The sequence below is a fragment of the Callospermophilus lateralis genome, chromosome 13, assembly GCF_048772815.1.
Source record: "Callospermophilus lateralis isolate mCalLat2 chromosome 13, mCalLat2.hap1, whole genome shotgun sequence".
NCBI lineage: Eukaryota > Metazoa > Chordata > Mammalia > Rodentia > Sciuridae > Callospermophilus > Callospermophilus lateralis.
In genome coordinates, this window is record NC_135317.1 from 80,564,372 (window position 1) to 80,586,373 (window position 22,002).

The following is a 22,002-nucleotide window of genomic DNA, read 5'->3' on the forward strand; positions in this document are numbered from 1 at the left end:
TGTCCTTCATGGCCCTCCTGCCCTCTAGGTCCATGCCACTTCCCAGTCTTCCCAGTGCAGCAGTGGAGGAGTTGCTGGCAGCCAAGCACAGATGGCCCGTGACTCCCCTGGTCCTGGGTGTTATTTCACAGCATAAGCCGGGTCTCTTCCTCAGGTCATCATTGTCATCTACCTGTCCGTGGTGGGGGCCCTTTTGCTGTACATGGCCTTCCTGATGCTGGTGGACCCTCTGATTCGAAAACCAGATGCTTACACAGAACAACTGCACAATGAAGAGGAGAATGAGGTAAATGAGGCCTTGGACTTGCCCACACAAGTCCCCAGGACAACCCAGAGAGCCTCCTCTGCACCTGGTGGGAATCAGGGTCTACCTGCTTCCCTCTGCTCCCCCATGCTCTTCTCCTTCCCATTTTCCTATACATCACCCAGACTCAAGCAAGGAACTGCCCTTTGCCCTCCCAGATGAAGCAAGAGATAGCCCCAACTTTTCTTGACATGTGGCACCAACCAGCCTCGGTGTACAAGCTGGGGGAGCCTTAGCTCCATGTCATACTCTTTCTAGGCACAGTGGAAGTAAACCGACCAGGGCCTGTCACACGTAGATACACATGGTATCTTGCTTGCTCAGGCATTGGTGACAAGTCAGTGGTGGCCTTGGAGGCATCAGGTTTATCCTTTGGTTTGGTGATTTTACAAATGTCTGTTGAGTACTCAGTGCAAACCTCAGTCCTAGGAGCTCTAGAGTCGGTGGAGTTGGGTGGCAGTGCCATTGACGCTGTGCACGTGAGGAATTTGATCATCTCAAAATAAGGTGGGCACCTAGGCATAGTGGTAGGTGGTGCTGGCTAGGGAGTTTAGGTCAGATTAATAAAGGTCTCAGAGGTCAACTTTATATGACAAAGAAGATGGGGAAGTACTGATGCCAGGCAGCCTGCCAACCCTGTCTCTAGACTGTCTCTGAGGTTTGTCCCTAGGACCTTGCTGGTGGAATATACCTGTTGGTGCAGTGCCTGTCGTGGTAAGCTTGCTCCCATGTGCACAGGAACGCCTAGAGGGAAAGTGCCTCAGTCATGTCCTGGGGGATTTAGTTGAAGAAACTGGGAGATGTTTAACTTGGTGAAGAAAAAAACAAACTCAAGAAGGCACATGCCTTAGGTGTTTGTAGAGTAGAACTTGACCTTCTGGGAACAGAAGACCCCAAAGATGGGAGTTGGGGAAGGAGATTTGACATCACAATGTAAGAAGGATTCTCCTTGCAGATAGTACTGTGAGCAGACTCCCTTGTAAGGTGGTGAAGTGTGGATCACCATGGGTTCCAGGCTAGGCCAAACTGCCCCCTGGGCAGCCCCAGTTCAGAGCTTTTCAAGTCTTGGATTAGAGGCAGGTTCCCCACCAAAAAGAGGATCTAGGGGCTCAAGTCTGTGCGTGAAGCTGCCAAGGTGATCTCACAAGGGTCAGCATAGGTGGGTCAGGCAGGGAGACAGGGAAGCCTGGCCACTCCTAGTGGCCCTGCTGCTTCTGGGTATGGGTCTATTCCCAATCTGCCCCCAGGCTCCTGCTGGCATGAATTTGGCTAAAGGTGGAGCAGAGGTGATGAGCCTGGCCCTGCTGGAGCTGGGGCCTGGGACGTGGTGGGGCTGGCAGTTGGGTGGTCTGTGTTGGAGAGGAAGGTTGCCTGCCCACCCAGTTATTAATGTAGAGTAATAGCAGCTCTGAGGGGGGAGGAGCATCACTAATAAACACTGGGCGATTAGGGGTAATGTGGTAATTGCAGCCCTGGCCAGGGAGTAATTGAGAGATGCAGCCGATGATTACACAGCCCAGGCTACGATTTCCCTGGAATGTGTGGCTCTCGGGCACGGCCTTTTTGTGTCTCCTGCCATCTTAGATATGGAGCCAGGGGAAGGGCAGCTTGCCATCTGCGGGTCTGAGCCCAGATCTTTCCTACAAGAGACCTGATGTTCCCCATTTGGAATCTGTCTGTGGGAGGACCTTGGGGAGGAAGAAGGGGTTAGATTTGGTCAGTCCAGTTCCCAGAGGTGGGACCTGAATCAGAGGGTGGACATCGCCTGGGCACAGTTTTGGCTGGGTAGGAAGGAGGGCTCTTTAAGGTCACCATCCAGCAATATATAAGGGGTGCGCCTGAATACACCGGGCTGTCACAGGCAGCACTCCCAAGTCAGGGCTGGTGAGCTTGTGCCCCACCTGTAGAGGTGACTCCTGCCCTCAGGATAACACCCTTGCCTCTTACCCCAAGGTTGGAAGATCATCAAAATTGTCTTCAATTTCTGTCGGACCGAGGCAGAGCCAGCTCTGGCCAGTCTAGCACGAATGCAGGGTCCAGGAAGGATGTGTGTCATCAGGGGTCCTCTAACCCCATTATCTGGCATCGCCTTCCATCCCTCGCCTCCTGATTCTGTGCGGTGTCCTAGTTGTAGGACCTGGGCTCAGCAGTTCCGATCCTCTCCTGCTACGTTCAGATCCCGCAGGGGTCTGATTGACAAACACCCATGTCAGCCCTCAGGGACTCAGTCCCAGAGCAACCCAATCCAGGCAAATAGGGAACATGGGGCCATCAGTAAGATCTGGCTTGATGGTCAGGTGAGGAAACTGGCTGTTCTAGGAGGGTCTCCTTTCCTAGGTCTTTCTCTTCATGTTAGTCATGGAAGGAAGGTTCTTGGCAGAAGGGGTCTTTCAGGGCCAGCTCAGGTGGGTGGGAAGCGTGCTAAGCTGCTGCAGGGTGGATGGAAGGGCATTGGCTAGAGAGGCCCAGGGACCGACCTCATCCCTACAGATACCCAACAACCTTAGTCCTGGACAGTGAGGGACTGTCTGCTGCCCCAGCCCCAGCACCCGGGAGAAAAGGGATGTGCAGGTTGGGAAGCAGGGAGGGAAGTCCCAAGGACGCCCCAGCTGGGCAACAGCAAAGCCAGGGCTGTGGCCATGTCTCTGGGCTGGAGAGTATTACCCATGAAGGTGACAAAAAAGACCAGGCTTCCCTGGGCCACATCCCAAGAGAAGAAAAGTGGGAACCTGGCTTCTTGAAGTTCCTTTAGAGGTTGTGTAAGTCTAGACAACTGGGTGACTTTAGAAGGAAGGCTTTTAGGCTCCAGCAGCTTCCAGCCCCTCTCTCAGGAGCCTGGGACCCAGAGCTGAAGACCAGAGTATTTCTCAGGATTGGGGCCCCTCAGCTCCATCCCCCCAATTCCTGTGACCAGGAGCTTTCATCAGGGGGCTAGAGGACTGGAAGAGGAAGGGGAGCCTTCCCCTGCAGCTCAGCCCAAGGCTGTGGCGGGAGATGAAAGCTTGTCATGCTCCCTTTGAACAGCTGGCAGAGCCTCAGTGGGCCTGAGTGCTGGGCGCTGCCTCCCCTGGGATTCCAGAAGCATTAGGCCTAATCCCTGGGCTCAGACGCCCTTTGAAAGGAGGAAGCCAGCATGTTTGCTGGGATAGAAACGGCAACAGAGCTGTTTTAGATGTATAGGTCTGGCCCTCTTTGAAGAGAAAAACGAGGGTTTGTCTGCAGCTCTAACTGTCTCCGCCACTCCCAGCATGGGCCGCTGAGCTCTCACAGGGTCCTCAAAGGTCTTGGCCTAGCTGGGCAGTGGGTATAGTTCTGGCCCTTGTGAGAAAGGGGTGGGCAGGGGAGTTGGAAGGATGATGAGAACCAAGGGAACTGGGAACACGCAGGGCCTGGGAGAAGAGAAGGCGGGGGGCCACTCTTGGAGTGAATCATGGAGAAGACATGCATCAGTGAGGGCCATTGATAAGGTCTCTCCCCCTGGAGAGAATAAAAAGGTGTGCCATTCAACACACATCCTAGAACATTTGGGTGGGGGAGCAGGTGGAGCAGCACACACAGCACAGTAAGTAGTTCAGGGCAGGGCTGTGACATCCTAGGCCTGGCTTGGAGTTCCAGCTGTCCACTCACTGTCCTTGGCGCTGACCTCATGGTTTAGTTTTCCAGCCATGGAGTGGAGGTAATAGATCATTCTCCCCTCAGCATGACTGTTGTGAGATGTGCAGGGAAGCTTTACAATTGCTTTTTCATCCTTAACAATGAGGTATTTCATTCGCGTCTTAATGTGTAAGTAGCCTCCTGGTTGTTGGAGGGGAGGCCAAGGGGCAGCACAGGGGTGAGGTCAGAAGTGAGGTGGCCACTGTGGGTGGAAAAAGGGTACAGGCCAGTGTGACTGATGAACAGGGCCACATGTGGATGGTGAGGCAGTAATGGGCTCAGCCAGCTCAGGGGCCTGGGTTCTGTGGTTAGGAGTGATTGACCTGTGAGTAGCTGGTTTCTAGCCCAGTGTCGAGCAGGGGAGTGGCATGATTTGTTTGGTTGGCTGGTAGGGTAGATTTGGGTTAAATTTGTAAAGTGCAGGGAGACTCTAATCATCTTTGCAGAGGGCTTGACTGAGGGTCCTTCCGCACTATTTGGCTGGGTAGGTTGGGAATGGGAAGGGGAGGCAGCAAAGGGGGCGGATCCTATCTCTCCCTTCAACTGCTTATCACCAGGGAAACAGGCCCGACTGAGAGCCAGAGCTTCTGGCGGGCTGCAGAGGGTGCACCTGCGACAGTGTTTTCAGGTCAGGCTTACCCGCACAGGTACGAGGGTCCTCCTGCTTAGAGACGAAGACCCGCTTCAATTCCCAGTCCCTGGTTCCTGCACAGGCGCCTTGTTCTTGCTGTAACCCTTGATGGGGACGGGGTGGTGGGGGACCAGCCCTCCTCTCTGGGTATCCATGGTGGTCCCCTCTTATGAAAAATCAGCCAAAGAAGGACACAGTTGAGCCTTAGGATAAGAGATATGCAGACATGGGTACAAGTCCTAACTTGGTCCTGAACAGCATTATGATCTTGAGTAGCAAGAGTATTTCTCCTTCAGAACCTCGTTTCCTCATCCTTAGGATGGGAATGATATTACCCATCTGCCAGTGCTTAAGCCTGGGAGTAATCATATATAGTGCCTGGCACATAGTGGCATAGCCTCAGTCACACTAGTCCCTTGACGACCTTAGCTGCTCCCACTTGATTGGCGGGAGCTCCACCTACCCACTCTTCTAACTTCCCTCTGTCCCCCTGAGTTCCCCAGAGACTCAGTCTCCGAGGGACAAGGGTAGAGACTGGTGGCCTTTCCCTGCCTCCACCCATTGCTGTGTAGAGGAGGCAGCGATGGAGGCTCTGCTCTGGGCCGTCTTGAGAACAGATGTGGAGTCTCTAATACCTTTTAATCAGATTATTAGCACTGGGAACACGGAGCCTCTCAGCAGCAGCTTCCTCCACTTAGGAGCTGTTTGCTAAGACTTTACATGAAGGGCTGACAAATGACGCTGTGGTAATGCGGTGAGTTGCAGCCTGTTCCTTTAATGCTCTGCTCTTGGCTCTTCCTGGCTTTTGCTCCTCCAGACACTCTTGAGCGTAGCCTCAGAAGGAGGACAGGCATGACTGCCACTTTTCCAAATTTTCCAACCCTTCTTGGCTGGCCCCCAAGGACCCCAGCCCAGGCCTCCCCAGCTCACATCCAGGCACCCTGACAAGGCCCTGACATGAGTCACAGTTCTCAGAATGGATGAGACTGGGAATCAGGCAGAAGAGAAGCCCCTGTGGGCCCCTGAGCCAGATTGGCCAAATCCTGGTGAGCCAGTAGCTTCCTAGTCGGGGGTCTTCAGGGCCCACTTCATCTCGGCAGCCATGCAGAAGTGGAACTGGGTGGGGCTGTCCACAGCGTAGCCTGCTCAGGGGTGCGGCTGAGCTGGGAAGAGCAGAGTTGGGAGATGGTATGGCAGCCATCATCGTTATCCATAGGTGGCCACTTTCTAGACCTTTGCATACCTAAGTGGATCCTGGAACTGGGGTCTGACTGACCACTGCTGCCCTTGGTGAATGCTTGCTGCAAACAGGCACTGCCAACAGCTCCACATTCATTATCTCACTAAGAAGCTGTCTGAGTCTCTGCCTGTGGGCAGGCGGGTGGTTCAGAGAAAGGTCACTTGCCCACCAGTTGTGTATCTGGTAGGGTCAGAGCCAAGAGTCAAAGCCAGATTTGTTTGATTCCAAAGCCTTCCTGACCACTGGGCTAAACTGCGAAGGCAGAAGGAAACCGGACATTTCTGAACTACTACTCTGGGACTATAGTTTACCGAGTGCTTGCCATAGTACTGACCTTTGCTGTACCTGGCCACTAATCATAAACCAGAGTTTTTCAGACCATGGGTCATGATCCATTAGATTACCAAATGAATCTTGGGAGTCATGACCAGAATTTTTAAAAAATGAAATGAAATAGAGCAGAGAATATGAGGACATCATAGTCAGTACCGTTGGGGGAAGTGTTTTTCCTCCGTGTGCGTGGGTCTACTAGATCATCAGGTAAAGAGCATTCTGAGTGACAGCACAGGAGGAAGGAATCTCAAAGACTAGGTTTATTATGCTGAAGCTTGGAGAAATGAAGTGACTTGCCCAGGGACCTCACTGCCAAGTGGCCGAGGCCACACCTCCTCCTCTACCTGCCGAGAATGGACCTGTGCTTCCACCTGGAGATGAGCCCAGGAGAGTTTGAGGCTGGTCCCAGCACAGAATCCAGGCATCCTGACTCCAAGCTCCTGCACCTACCCATCAGGCATTTCCTGAGCCTCACCAGCCTTCTGAGAATCTTTATCAGAGTCGGGGGTACCCAGAGGGCAGTGTCCAACTCTAAGTCGCCCTAGAAATGAGTGTGCATGAGACAGCTTTCTCAGATCCCAGTGGTCAGAATGGTGAACTCCCAGCCCCTTCTCTAGACAGCCACCTCTCTGCACCACTAGCCCATCTCTGCTGCCCCTCCCCTCACCTCACCCCTCACAATCCCTCCCTTCTCCCCAGCCTGGCAGCTGTGTGGTGACAGAAGCTGTGCCAGCTCAGGGCATTAGAAGCAAAGTTGCATTTACTGGGCGGCTCTGGGCTTAGAGGGGTGCGCTAATCCCTTAAGAGATGTATGGCAGGAGATGAGAGGCAGGGAGAGCTAGGGAGGAAATCCCCATGGGCTCTGGGCCTGGCCCTGGGCTCTAATTCCCCCCAAAGATCAGGTTCGGGTCCTGCAGGAAATGCATGGGCTCTGGAGCTTCAGAGATAGAGAAGCGGTAATTAGGGGAGGGCTTTTGATGACAGAAACAGGTCTAAGAGTACAGGGGCAGGGGGAGCACCGGGAGCTGTCAGGGAAGGTGCCATCAGGGGGAATGTCTGTGGCCATTAGGAGGGAGCAGGTCACAGCAGGCCCTGGATAGAAATACTAGATTTAAGCCCCAAATTTCCATCTCTGCCAGACTCTCCAAGTGACGTCACATCCCCTTTTTCTCAGGGAAGGTAAGCTTGCTGTGCTGTGTCCCCTTCCCATTAGAACAGATGCTGCAGTCTTTGCTCTGCAGTTTTCTCAGGAGGCCCCTCCCTCCATCTGCCATTCCCTGGGCAACAGGGCAGGGCAGGGGGTTCTGCAGTGACCAGGTTGCATGGTCACTGGGGTATCGAGGCCAACATTTAGTATTACTCTTGCGAGTTGGGCCTGTGGGGTTCCGGCTGGGAGCCTGACTTGAACTAGCTTGTGTTGAAGTTGCAGAACACGCTCCTCCTGGCTCAGGAGAAGCAGGGTTCCCCATCTTGCAGATCTACAGACACTAAGGCCTCCAGCAGGCCAGACATATTGCATGAGGTTCTGCAGGTGACAAAGCAAGGTCCTCAGGAACCCACAGCCCCCGGGAGTGCAGGCTTTAGGATTGCTCATGGTACGTTCAGTCCGTGGCAGGCTTTCGAGGGCCCTGACCCTCTGGTTAATCATCTTTTTGTTCCCACTATAGGATGCTCGATCCCTGGCAGCGGCTGCTGCATCCCTCAGTGGCCCCCGAGCAAACACCGTCCTGGAGCGTGTGGAGGGTGCTCAGCAGCGGTGGAAGCTGCAGGTGCAGGAGCAGCGGAAGACAGTTTTCGATCGGCACAAGATGCTCAGCTAGAGGGGCAGCACGGTCAAGGACCCAGGCCGTGGCTGCCAACTTCCAGAGCTGGAAGGAGCCAGGGGCCGCTTCCTCTTTTGCCTCAGCCAGTCTTCCCTGGGTCTTCCCTGTAAAAGCTCATGGCATTTTCCCCTGTCTCCCTGTTTGGAAATGTTATACCTGACCATTTTAATTAGGGACTGTGATGGGGTCTCTGATCTCTTGTCTCCTTGGATCTTTGGGCTAGAGGGGTAGGGGGAATGAAGTCCAGAAAGGAATGAAGATTATCCAAGGTGGTCTCAGGGTTGGGTGGCATCTGTCCCTCTTGGCTCCACCTTTGCTACCCCTTCCAGCTCCACATCATGGAGATGTCATCGCCCTTTGCAAGATGAAGCTGTGTCATCAAGATCTCAGTGTTTGCGAGGGAGCAGGGCCCAGCATTCTGCAGGTGCTCCTGTGTGCTGCAGCTCTTTCTCCCACCTCCCTTCCAGCCCCTGTACCTCTGCCCTGGCCTAGCCCTCAGGATCGGCACTGGTGGGCGAGCCCGTGCCACTGAGTTCACAGAGGTCTTCAGGGCATTCTGGAAGCTTGGCTCCTTCTCCCTGGCCTCCTTGTCCCCAATGCATGGCGGCCCGTACCTCCTGCCTGCTCTGCCGACTGGCTCCCCGCTCCGCCTCAGGAATCCGGGCAGGCTCTCAGCCCTCCCCTGTGTCTACAGTTGCTGAGCCAGAAGTTGGTTGGACCACGTGACAGGCCAGACAGTGGACTTTAATACCAAAACTCCTATCCTTGGATTGCCAGTTGTCCCTGAATTTCATTGTCCTAGTGCATGGAGAGAAACTTTGTCCCTCTGTTGTCTTTGAGTTGTCTTTACATCAAGGAAGCCATCATTAAATTGTTTTATTTCTCTTGTTTTCTGGATTTTAAGAGATTTGGGGAACGTAAGTGTTTCACCTGTAAGGATGGGATCCCAGAGAGGGGGACAGAAAACTTTGTCCTTAGTAGGTCCAACCCAAAAGGCAGAGCCCTACAAGGCCCAGTAATGTGGCTGAGCCATGTAGGACTCAGGCAGAGCCCAGGGCTCATTGGAAAGCCCTGTCACCTCCTAAGGGAAAAGACTATTGGCTGGAGTGCTGCCACCCTTGGGCTCCTTCACTGCTGAGGAATTTTTGGGTTGAGATTGATACTAGGGATTGAACCTATGGGCACTTAACCACTGAGCCACATCTCTAGCCCTTTTTGAGATAGGGTCTCACTAGGTTGCTTTCAGCCTCATTAAGTTGCTGAGGCTGGCTTCGAACCTGTGCTCCTCCTGCCTCAGCCTCCTGAGCTGCTGGGATTACAGGTGTGTGCCACCACACCTGGCATGTCCTGAGATTTTGTTGGCTTCCTCTTGTGGGGAGAGTTCTCTGCTCTGCACAGTGCCTGCTGTCGTCTTCGTGCACTTAAGACAATAAATGGCACTCACTGCAAAGTGTCACCAGATGAAAACTAGCAGGTGTTGGGAGAGGGGTGGGAGTAGGCAGCCCAGAAGGAAGTGTTAGCACCTTCTAGAGAGGGCCTCACAGACCTGGACAGAAACAGGGACCTACAGAGACAGTCTGGTAGGACCAGAGTTTGTTCTAGAAGGTAGTCCATAGGGACATAGATTGAAAACCTTTGTGTGGAGACCATGCTGGGTTTTTGGTGAGGGGTGGGATGCTAGAGAACTTGTGAAGTTTCGGTTTGCCATGGTTTGCCCACATTCAGAGCCAAGTAAGGTGCTAGAGGGGGTAGGAGCAGAATGGTGTGCAGGTGGGGCTTAGGAGGAGCAGAGACCTTGGAGTTGGCATTGAATGCAAGTAAGGGATACAGCTGAGGAGGCACCAAGCTCATTGTGGGATCCTGAACAAGTGTGTTTAGGTGGCCTGAGCTTTGTGATGGGGTTATCCAAAGACACATCTCATAAATGCATGGCTGGGACAGAGGGACCAGTACTAGTTACATTTCTACTCTTTTCATCTGCCTGACATTTTCTTAGTACCTATGAGGGACAGATGTGGCTTTGGCAGCTGCAGTAGGCCATTGTGTCTTTTCAAGTCAGGATGTGATATGCTCTGGGTTTTGGGTAAGTTGTTCAGAGATCCAGCCAGGCTTTGTAGTTTTAAAGATTTGGTTTGAAGAAAAACTACTGCTAACTATAAATTAACCCAAATCTAAATAAGTTTGGTATATGCAAATCCACAAAATATTAGGAATGAGTGTTCCCTTTACATAAGATACTACTAGTAACCACACATCTAAATGTGTTCCAACTTCACACACCAAAGCCTGAATTTTCAGACATGGATCCCAAAACACAACTTGTTTTCTTTCTGTGAATAATGAAGGAACAGGGAGTCCCCCAGAAGAAAAGGTAGTGATCTCTCAGTTATTCAGCTGGAACAGAGATTAGAACCTCTTTGTCCAGTGATGGAAAAATCAAAAGTAGCATTCTTTGTCCATGGCAGAAGAACATAACTTTAGTGTCACACTCAGAAATCCTTTATCTCTCAGCAAACTGGCCGCCATGATGTTGTGCAGTGGATTAATCCCACCAGGAAAAATAGATGGTTGTTTGGCCTTGATAATCAGAACCTGAAAACTGGGATTTAGAAGCCAGCACGCTGCCCTCTGCCTAAACGAAAGAGAATTGAATTGAGGGGTAGAAGCAGCTCACTTCCTCTCACCCAGACCGATTCCATCTCCCTTGTGCTCTTGCCAGCAGAACCCCAACCCAGCCCAGCCTGACTTCTCTAGTCCTCCCTGGGCTACTCAGGGCTGCTATAAGAGTCTGAGTTGGGACATGCCCCACCCCCCCATGGGGTCATTCACCATTTCTTGAGGTTCACTTTCAAGACCACTGGGAAACTTTCCAGTATCTTCTCTTCACCCCACCCTAGAACATCTTGCATCCTACTTCAAGAAAAGAGGCCCTGTAGGTGTGACCTCAATTTCCTTACCCCCGTCTGCAAACTTGTCATTCACATTCATGACCAATTTTGCTATGGTCTTGGCAATAGTATGTCTCTCCTTCCCAAGACAAACCCACTCTCCCATGGTAGTCCCTGGATCACCATCATCTCTTCAACCTCACCCCATTCCCCACCCCATCCTCAGCCTATTAACATGCTCAAGTCTCCTGCCCTGAAAAGAATCTTCTAGGGCTCCACAACCAGCTGCAGCTACAGAGTGTCCCTTCCCTGTCCCCACACCTTCCACCATCCATTCTCATTCACTCACCCCATTCCCTCTGCAGCTTGACCTCACCCTCTGTGCTCCACTAAAACAGTTCTCAGCAAGGTCACAGATGGCTCTCAATTGCCAGTCACAGAGGACGTCTCTGGTTCTCATCTGTCGGAACCTCTCTGCTATATTTTACTGCTGAGCCTTCTCCCTTAGCTTCGCCTCTGTGGTTTTGGCCTTCGGGCCCCCATGCTCTTTCTGACCAGCCATCACTTGCTGAACATTGGTATTTCCCAGACTTCCTTTCTCAGCCTGGTTGGCTCAATCTGAAATTTAACATCAAAATACTCTCCCTGGGAGTTTGTTCTCTTTTGTCGCTTTGTGGTGTTCATTCCAGACTCTGTCTCTAGTGCAGGCCTGACCCAGTGCCCCAGATGTGTCTCTCTGGCTCTCCATTGGACAGTCCCCCTGGGAGCCCCACAGCCTGCTCCCTTTGCCCCCAGTCAGCTCCTGTTATGTTCTTTACCTTGGTTGGCAGCATCATCACCCACCAAGCTGTTCCAGTCAGAAACGCGGAGCCATCCTTTCTCAATTCTGCCCTGTCTGTACCTGTCAACATCTAGCCACTCACTAAGTCCCACTAACTATTCTTCCAAATAGTTCTGGAATCTCTCCTCCCCTGCTCCACACTGTCACTGCCCCAGCGCAAGCCTTGGGCAGTTCTCACTCCCGATATTGCAGTTTTTGTTAGGAACCCCTAGAGACCTTGCCCTTAACCTGACCACATTACTTCCTCTTTCAGAACTTCCTGAGGCCCCTAACTCCTAAGGCACCGGTGTTTTATTGAAGACTAACAGGCCTCAAGGCCATGATCTGCCTGCCTCTTTGGCTTTGGTCCAGAACCAGTCGGAAGGAGTTACCGCAAGCCCTCGGAAGAGGGGCAGTTAGATGGCCCTACAATTACATGCTTACTAGGTGGGTGCTGGGTCTTTGGTCCAGGCAGGCCATTGGTCCTGTGCTGCCCTCTGAAGCTTTCGTTTAGGCCTGGGCCAGAGCTGGCTCAGGCTTCTCACCAGCTCCCCGCTTCCATCCCTGCCTGGTGTGGCAGAGCCAGGGGAGAAGCAGAGTTGCAAGAAGTAGCTGGAGGCCTGGAAGAGGGAGCCCCAGCCCAGGCTTGGTGACTGCTGTGACAGTTGCTTTTGGCAGCACAGCACCTCCTACAGGCTCCGGGAGTCAGTAGGTGGAGTAAACAGACATTGTGGGCGCCCGAAAGCCAGCATCAGCCTGAGTTCCCACCCAGCTGAGCCCTTTGGCAGCCCCTTAGCCACTCTGAGCCAGTCCCCTTGTCTGTCAGTACCGTGGCCCAGGCCTGGAGCAAGTGCTCATCAGATGATGGCTGCCAGGTGGGGAGCCAGGCAGATGCTCCCCGAGAAGGCCAGGCCTCCACTCAGGGAAGCAAGGGGGGTGGCTAGACCCCAAGCTCAGCCCAGCAGCTGGGCGTGAACCCTAACTGCCCCTTACTAGCTCAGCAGCACTGAGTCAGGTTTAACCCTACCCGTCTCCCACTTCCTTGCTGCAAAATCCCCTTCCTTGCTGCAAAACGGGGATGCCAACTAGCTGCATGCAGGACTGTTATAAGGAACATGTTAAAGTGTCAAAGACTATTTCAGCAGCCCTCACTGGAGGCACCCAGCCAGGGCTGGCTGATCTTGCCCACAGCACTCTGACACTAGCACGATGACACTGTCATGGCGTAGCCTCCTACCCATCCATCAAGGTCCTGTGAGTTCAGCAGAGTCCTCCTGCTCACCTTTATCAGGGGCCCGTACACTCCAGAACCCCTGCCCCTCAGCTACACCCCACCTTTGTTGAGCTTCAGCTCTGAACTTCCCGGGGGTAAGCTCTCCTGGAGCCCCCTCAGCTGGCAGAAGGCCCTGCAGCCCCTGGTCTTCCCTCCCAGGGCATGGAGCTGAGTGTAGAGTAGGTTAGGGCAGGCCCTGAGGATGCTGAGCTCCAGAGGTTTAGGGGCTCCTCAGATTACTGCATCAATGGGGACATAAAGGGTCAAGGCTCCAAGCTGGGACTCAGGAACCCTGGCCCTGGTGCTGGCTCTGATACTTGCTGTGTGTCCTCGGGTAGGGTGGACCTTGTCTCTAAGCCTTGCTTCCAGATAATTGAGAAGCCCATTAAACCAGTCAGGGTTTCCAGAATAGAGTTCACATGAGCAAAGCAATTTGAAGTGGTACATGGAAGACTGCTTTTTACTCAAGTATTTATGTGATTATTTTAACGTGTTTTAGAAAAAGCATATATGCTTCATGATTTTGTGAATATGGATGCTAGAGACAAGTGAAAGGGGCAGGGGAGTGAGAAATGTAAAGAAAAATACGAAGTGAACCTTGAGCACAAATGGCCCCATAGATGACAGGAGTTTGGGAAGGAGCATGGTGTCATTACTGCAGGCCTAGGCCCTGGACAATGCCACCCGAGGCACTTTCAGGGCTACATCTCTAGGCGACTGGCTCTCTCTGGATTTGGGGCCATTGGCTGGTTAGATGGGGACAAAAGGGCCAGGAGAGGGTTTCTTGAAACTGTGCTGCTGCAGAAGTGCCCCAACCCAGGTTCCCTGGACCTTCCTGGCCCAGCAAGGAACTGTGGGGGTGTGGCTGGGAGTGTGGCCACAGAGCTGGGCTGCCCAGCAACAAATCCCAGCCCTGACCCTTCTTGTGTGTGGCCTTGGGCATGTCAAGCTGTCTCCATTTTCTCCTCTGAAAAATGGGAACAGTAACTCATCTCATAGGATATGTGAGTGTGTGTGTGTGTGTGTGTGTGAGAGAGAGAGAGAGAGAGAGACACTGGCTGCAGGCACAGTTGTCTATCATTCTTAACGTGTCTTTGGGGGAGGGGGTCTGCCCATGGCTGCAGAAGGGTCCTGTTGGCGCCCTACCCACTCCCCAGGGCGCGCCTGTGGGCCAGTGGAGGCCAGACCCCTGTTCTCGAAGTTGCTATCATGAGGCTTTCCAGAGACCAGAGGTTCCCACCAGACAGAGCTGGGACTTCTTTACAGAAGGCTACACCAGCTACCTGCTGCCCCTGGACAAGTCCCTTTCCTCTCTGGACACCAGTTTCCTCAGCTGACCCCCAAGGGCCATGGCCTGGGTTGCCTCCAAGGGCCCAGCTGCAACTGCTTTGGACAATTCTGCAAACGTGCCTCTCTGTGCCCTGCAGTCCCCAGCTAGTGCTTGTGCAAAGACCACCCCCCCCCCCAGCCCTGGAGCTGTGTCCTAGAGAGCCACAGCAGCCCTCCTATCCTCCATTCAACCCCAGAGTGTTCAGTGACCACCCAACCCCCAAATTGGTGTCCTGAAAGCCATGCCAGAGTTGTCCTCCCCCTGCACAGAGACCCTGTGTTCAAGGCCCTTGGGCTGCACAAGGGCATCGGAGAGTACCTGGGCTGCCCCATCCCTGGGCCACACATGTCCTCCCCCCTGGCCTCCAGCTGGGCAGTGCCTGAGAACATCTCTGCTCTTCCTAGGCGCCAGCCCAGAGTTACATGTCTCCTGCCTGGACTTGGGGCAGCCAATCACAGCAGGCCAGGAGTGGCCTTCTCTCCTCCTTGGGAGCCGGTCCCAGATCAGAGGCGCCCCCACCCCTCCTCCCTCCTCCTCTGGGTGTGTCGCCGTTTGAAACTTAATCAGGTAAAGTGTACCTGGCTCCTGGTGCTGTGACAGGGAAGCCGGGCCAGAGGCTGCCAGAGGCCCCGCAGGACAGTCGAGCAGCACGGGAGCTTCTGCCGTCCCCCGGAGGCCCAGGAGCAGCGGTGCTGGAGGAGGGAACCCCAGGAACCGGTAACCACGCGCGAAAGTGAGGGATGAGGCCCTAGAGTTCGGTCTTGAAATAGAGATGCCCCTCGGCCGGAGGAGGGAGGCTGGGAGCACTGTTTATGCAGGGCTTAGTCACCCATGGCTTTCCTACCCAAAGGAAAGGAAAGCAGAGCCGAGCCACCTGCTGGCTGGGGTTGCTGCGCCCACCTCCCAGGGGGAAGGGGAGATTAGCTGTGCTGCCAAGAGCATTGCCACCAGCCAGGAATTTTTCCATGGACTTGTCCTCTGGAGAGCCCACTGGGTTTGGCCTGTCAGTGTCCAGAGATGACATCATGGATTTTCTGGGTAGGAATCATCTGGCAAAGGCTTTCTTGATAAGGAGCTAAAATGCGAAGTTTCCAGGTAGGAGAGGGCTTAGGTCTAGTCTGAACTTGGGAGATGCCAGGCAGTGGTGAGGGGTAAAGCCTCTGAGCAGACTGTCTGGGCTCAAAACTCAGCTCCATCACTGCACAGCTGCGTGACCACAGGCTATTTGCTTATCCATCATATGTTAAATGGGTTAATAACAGTATTTTGCTTCATAACTCTATTGTGAGAATCCCATGGGTAAAGTGTTTGGTACCTAACACAGTATGAAAACCATATATTTTATTATTTTAATCCTGCTATTTACTAGAAATATGATCTTGCCTTGAATTCACTTAAGCTCTCAGAGCTTTAGTTCTCCATCTGTAAAATGGGATTAAAAAGTGACCAGAAAGGGAAATTAAAGGGATTAAATAAATTGCTAGGATGTGGATGACGCCCAATAAGTGGCCCTCTCCTTCCAAAGGGTCTTCCCTGTTAATACTCCTTCCCTGTTAATACACCTCCCCTTCCAAAGGATCTTCCCTGTTAATCTCCTCCCCTTGAGCCGGTGCTTTTTATCCTTCCCAGAGAAAGCAGTCTGCATGGCTGAGTTTTGTATTTTCAGGTCATCGACCTCGGCACAGCTGCTCTGCTGCAGATGTTAGGCCAGGCAGACTCGGCTTGTGTGAGCGCCTCCTTTGCTGTAACCATGCATGGATGGGTGTCACAGGCCCAGGACCACGTGCCTGGCCACTGAAGCACCTGTCCACTTTGGGCTGCTTCTTGGGCACCTCCAGAGTATCAGGCACAGTGTGGGTCCTGCAGGATGCAGAGGTGCATAAGGTCAGCTCCTGCCCTTCCAGAATGCCTTCTCCTTGAGAGAGACCTAGATGGCAGTGTGTGGCAAGGCCAGAGGACACAGTGGGAGTGCCCCAAGTCAGCTGTGGCCAATGAGGGACCAACATGCAAAGGATCTAGGATTTGGGAGAAAAAGAAAAAGAATAGTCACAGAAGCGGGCAGGGAGGCTCTGGGAGCATGAAGCGACCCACACAGGTTCCTAAAGGCGGGGTGGGGGTGGGGTGCAGGATTCGGTGGGTAGAGAGGTGAGGCTCATGCTCCCGGAAGAAGCATCTCCCTGAGCCCAAGCTCAGAGCGGAGAAGGATGCTGCAGAGAGGGGACAGCAGTGGTGCACCGCAGGGCGCGGTGTGCACACCTGCAATCCCAGCAGCTCAGGAGACTGAGGCAGGAGGATCACAGGTTCAAAGCCAGTCTCAGCAACTTGGTGGGGCACTAAGCAACTTGGTGAGACCCTGTCTCTAAATAAAATATACAAAATAGGGCTGGGGGTGTGGCTCAGTGGTTAAGTGTCCCTGGGTTCAATCCCCAGCCTGCATTTCTGGGCAAAGCCGATTCTTCTACAGAACAACCTGGTTCATCCCGACCGGGCCTCCAGGGTATCCACAGGGTGATTTTTCTCTCTTTTTGTCCTTTTCGAAGTGAGCATTGGCGAATTCAGAAGTGCTGCAGGCAGTCAGGGATCTAAGCAGGATGCACGGGGACAGCAGGAGGCAGCAGCTCCCCTGGGAAATCAGGTCAGATGCTGGGCTTCCTCTCAAACCTTGCCCAGCGCCGCCCCGTCCTTTCCCTTCCCTTCTCCTGTGTCCCCTGCCAGCCCGACACCAGTGGGGCATTGAGGCTGATGGCCTCCTGTGGAGGTATTTCTGCTTTCTGAATGGAAAGGAGCAGTTGCATCTTAAAAGATTTGTCCACTGAATCACATTAGCACACTTATGGTGGCTTTGAGACAAGAGTCCAGTTGTCCTGGCTTCTCAGCCACGGCCTCTTTCTCCTTCTTTTGAATGCATCTGACAGCAGGGACAAGGGTGTGATGGGAGCAGTAGGAGTAATGTATGGGGCACATTTTCTCCTGAATTTCAGTCTTATTCTTTCTGGCCCGGGAAAACTTGTCCCTGAACAGGATGATGATGATACACTAGTACCAAAGTGTATATATACCAGGTTCTCTTGAAATTCAAGTTCAACACTTATCAGCTGTGCGGCCTGGAGAAAGTTGCTTTATCTCTCTGGGTCTCCATTCTCTTATCCATAAAGTAGTACCTACCCTGTAGTGAGAACAAGTGAATGAATGAGTGTATGTAGGCACATGCGTGTGTATCGTTTAGAATAGTGGCTGGCATGAAAGGAGTTATATGTGAGGGTTAGCTATTGTTCTCTGATCCAGGCAAGTTCCAAATTTCAAGTTCTCAGTGACTCCTGAGCCAGTAGTTCTCTGTTTCTGAAGGTGAAGGTAGCAGGTCTCCTGGTGATAAACACAAGAATGAATTTTTTTCTGCAGGCCTAAAATGATACTGGAGAAACGGTCTGGCACTTTCTACTTTCATCTTTACCCAGTGGCTGACGGCTCCTTTTAAAATGGCAATCACAAAAATTAATAATGATAATCTTTTGATATTTTCCTGGAACTTTAAAATTCTCAAGTGACTTAGCCAGCTTACTCATTTGGTCATAAAACCACTCATGGGTATATTGGGCACACAGTACCGCCACTCGTGCCAGCTCTGGGAACTCAGGAGCACAGTGCCCTTCTTCACACGGTGCTCGGTGCCTTTACTCTCTCCTCCTGACTCCTTCTGCTCTCACCTCTCTGGTGGATTGGTCTCTCTCTGCCCTGCATACAGCAAGTGGTCTTTAATAAGGAGCCCACTTGCCTGGATTTGAATGCCAGCTCTGCCCTGTACCAGCTGATGACCTTTTGCAAGTTTCTTAGTCACTTTGTGTCTTGGTCTCCACTCTGTGCTCTGGGGACACATCAGTCCTGACATCACAGGGTCGGGGAGCATTTCCTAGCAGGCCTGCAATAGTTAGTGTGGCACATAAGTGCCAGATGTGTATGGGGCACAGCGACTGCCATGTGGTCCTATCTTCTTCTAAGCTGAAGGCTGAGGCTGTCAGCAGAGCCCCAGCCCATAGCAAGGGTCCTGAACAGAGCTCAGGAGACATTTGATGATTGACAGGCCCAATACCTTCATCTTATTAGAATTATTGGAATTCACTTCCTCTTTTCATTTAAACATTTGAAGGGGAAAATCAGGCTTTTAATACATAGACATTTCCTTTTCGACTTCTGTCAGGACAGCTGTGACCATGGGAAGGACTAGAAGTGGCCATCAGGGTCCTGGCCAGCTGCCATGTTGCTGGGAGGCCCTCACCATCTTGGGGTCTTTGCAGCCACACCCAAGAGTCTTAGAGCTGCAACTCTTTCCAAAGTCACTCCTGCTTGATGGACAAGAGCTACAGCTCCTGGAGGGTGCCATGTGGTCCCCGTACATGACCTTTATCTTTATAGTCACCTGTGCGCTAGGCACCGTACCCCCCCCCCATATGCAGATGAGGACGCCCAGGCTGACAGAAATCAGCAGCCATGCTGAGGCTCCTCCACCCGCACAGGCAGAGGTGGGATTCCCTGGGAGCAGTGTGACCTGACCCTCTGACTCCTGCCACCAGGTTTTTCTGTCATGGGGACTCTGGGCAATGAGATGCTCTTAGGCCCTCCTCCAAGCATCCCGAGGGGCTCAGAGCTGGAAGCCTGGTAATGGGGTAAATGCCTCTCAGAATGTCTTTCTGTGACTCCCCAAAATTGCAAATCAGGTGACAGAGAATTAAGAAGGACCAAGTCCCTCATCCAACTCTGGCCCCCAGGAGATCCTGTGGTAATCACAACTATAAAAGTTGAGGACCCTTAGCAGCCAAGCAAGTCCTCATGTGGCAACACAAACAGACCCTGGAAAATTACAATCAAGCTGTGTGACCCTGAGTGGCTCTCTCAGCTTCTCTGAGCCTCAGTTTCCTCTTCTGAAAACAGAAACAGGGATGCCTACCTCCTCCCAGGTGTGAGGATAATGTGAGGTAAGGAAGCAGAGTTCCAAACAAAGTGGCAGACCCCAGAAGGCACCGACCGACTCCACACTAGCCTTCCCCCATCCCGCTCCTCTTCCTCGAGATTCTCACCAAAGTGACACCATGTTTGAGAGCTTGACTTGGCCAGTCTGTGCCAAAGCTCTGTGATTCTTTCTCCATGATTCTTTCTTCCTGGTGAAATAAGTGGCTTGGGACCAACCAAAGGTTTCCAGACCCCGAGACAGGAGGGGAAGCGCAGAGGGCAGTGTGCAGGCCGTGGGCTGAGGCCCTCATATACCACTTACCTTGTCGGGTACAGGTCAAGGGGCAAGTGGGACTGAACACACCTGCCCTGTGTCCACCCAGAAGCACCAGCGGTTTTTAGCCCCCAAGGACACATACGAATTCATGGTCATGGGGCCTGGCTGTCCTCTTTCACGTGACCGAAGGAGGTAGATACTTCTCCCCATGCGGTATCATCAAGAGTCTGAAGTGACTGCTTATGTTGGATTGTATTTTGGGGTGTTAATGTGTATATGGTTGGAGTGGCAAGTTACCCAAGAAATATTTCAGTCTGTAAGATGCTCAAGGAAGATTGTGGCATTTCTTTAAAAAAAAAAAAAAAAAGATCCTGGAGATTTTAAGGTAGAATCTCTTGCAGTACATTCTGTATGATGTTCGTAGGCTTAAGGATTTCTTATTTTATTTTTTGATACTGGGGATAGAACCCAGAGATGCTTTACCTTTGAGCTACGTTGCCAACCCTTTCATATTTTATTTTGAGACAGGGTCTTGCTAAGTTGCAAACTTGTGATCCTCCTATCTCTGCCTCCTGAGTCACTGGGATTACAGTATGTGCCATGACACATGGCTAGGATTTAAAAAAAAAAAAAAAGTCTGTAGTCTATTTAGAATTTCTAGGTTAAATATAAATAGGTTTCTTTACTGCAGGGTTTCCAAGGCCTCTGAGAGGCTAATGTGCCCCATTGATCTCTGAGGATGGAATATAGGCAGCTTTTTCCAAATTATTTGATGGCAGAAAGGTTTTTGGGAAAAGGTTTTTGGGAACCAACTTACTTGGAGGCAGGAAGTTGGGTGAGAGGATGCCACAAAGCCGGAGTTGTCATTTTGGGTCCTTCTCCAGGTATTTGGCAGCAGGAATAGAAGGGAGGGTGGGGGGTCCTGGAAGCAGTTTTATTGCTGCTGAAAAGCACCATTGTGGACTGAGCACCTGTCAGGGGTGTCCCCAAGTGATGGCAGAAGCAGAGGAACTATGACAAACACACTTAGCCTCAAACCTCTTTGGAACCACAGTCTTCTGCTGGATATATTCAGCTAACTTCTGATCTCAGACACCTAATTCTTGTCCCAGCAAAAACAGCAGTCAGAAAAATGAGGAAGATAGACCCATGGTATCTGCTCTGTGAATGACCCAGCCTGCCCAAAGTTCACCCCTGCCTCTGCCAATTCTCACCGTGTCCATCAACAAATATCTACTGAGCCTGAACTCTGTGTGTCCATGATGAAGTTTAAGACAGGAGGTCTTGTGTTTACAGTTTACAACCTGGGCTCAGGGACAGTGTCAGAAAGACCTCTAGAGGGAGGACGCTAGGACTGTCCACTGGCCACCAAGAATATAAGGCTGGAGAAAGGATGAATGGGGACCCAGTGAACACTGGGCACCAGGGAGGGTGTTGGGACAGGGATCAGCAGGTGAGATATGATGACCAGCCAAAGCAAGTTACAATGATGTGCCATCTGTTCCTGGCTGGTGTGCACAGTTAGGGCCTCTGGAAGCATGTGACAGGAAGGGGCCCATGTTGGCAGGGCACAATTAGAAGCAGCAAAAATTGGGACAGAGGCCCAGGAGACCCCCAGTGACCATTTCCCCTCTCTGTTGCAAGTTGGACTGAAGATTATAAAGTTCTCTACACATTATCTAGTGATAGCTGACCCTCCACTAGTTGTATGGGATAGCACTGTCACACACATGGACATAAAAGGGAAATTTCATTGGAGCTTGTTTTGCAGAAGAACTTCAGGTACCTCTTGCCAAGCACATCAGCTCTCCTGCTGCCAGGGCAAAGTAGATGAGAGCAGAGCAGAGCTGGGGAGCTGGGGAGGTGCCCCCAATTCCAGAGGAGACCCAAGTCCCCTTGAAAGAATAGACAGCACTGTCTGCAGGTAACAGTCCATGGCTACTTGAGGCAATCAGTGGGTTCACTCCATAACATTCTTTTTTAAAATATATTTTAAAATTCGTTTTATTGGTGCATTACAATTATTCATACTAGTGGGTTTCATTGTTGCATATTTGGACATGCACATAATATAAATCAGTCAATTGTATTCCCTGTATCAACTATATTCTTTCTATGACAGTTAACATGTGGAGGAAAAGCTGCTATATGTAATATAAGAACCACCCTTTTGCCTAGGAAGTTACCTGATACAATGCACTAATTTTTATTCAAAATCAATTACAAAATACCTTTATGCAAATTTTATTGAATATAATGAAAGTTTAAGTGTTGAGAATTGCTTCAAAAACTCAAGAAGAAAATTAATACATCTTGGCAAACATGAGGGGTCTTGAGGGTTCTTCCTTGTTCTGATTTTTCCAAAAGATCTGGAAGGAGATTCAACCCCAGTAACAGGGACTTCCTGCAATATTCTCCCATTCGCTACTTGCATTTTTCCTTGCCACCACACTGTGGCGCTGTTGACGGCTGGTTCTGCCCAGTG

The 22,002-nt window shown here is 51.8% G+C and overlaps 1 protein-coding gene across 2 annotated transcripts in view; it reads left to right on the forward strand.

Annotated features, from left to right (window-relative positions):
* Tmem9 (transmembrane protein 9) overlaps positions 1–8,873 on the forward strand; it is a 16,828-nt gene extending 7,955 nt beyond the window's left edge. For both annotated transcript variants that reach the window (XM_076873114.1, XM_076873115.1), the window contains exons 5-6: positions 155–286; positions 7,830–8,873. In XM_076873114.1, the coding sequence (XP_076729229.1) occupies positions 155–286; positions 7,830–7,982 (285 nt within the window). In that variant the 3' untranslated portion in view covers positions 7,983–8,873. The remainder of the gene's footprint in view (positions 1–154; positions 287–7,829) is intronic.
* The last annotated feature ends 13,129 nt before the right edge of the window (positions 8,874–22,002 follow it).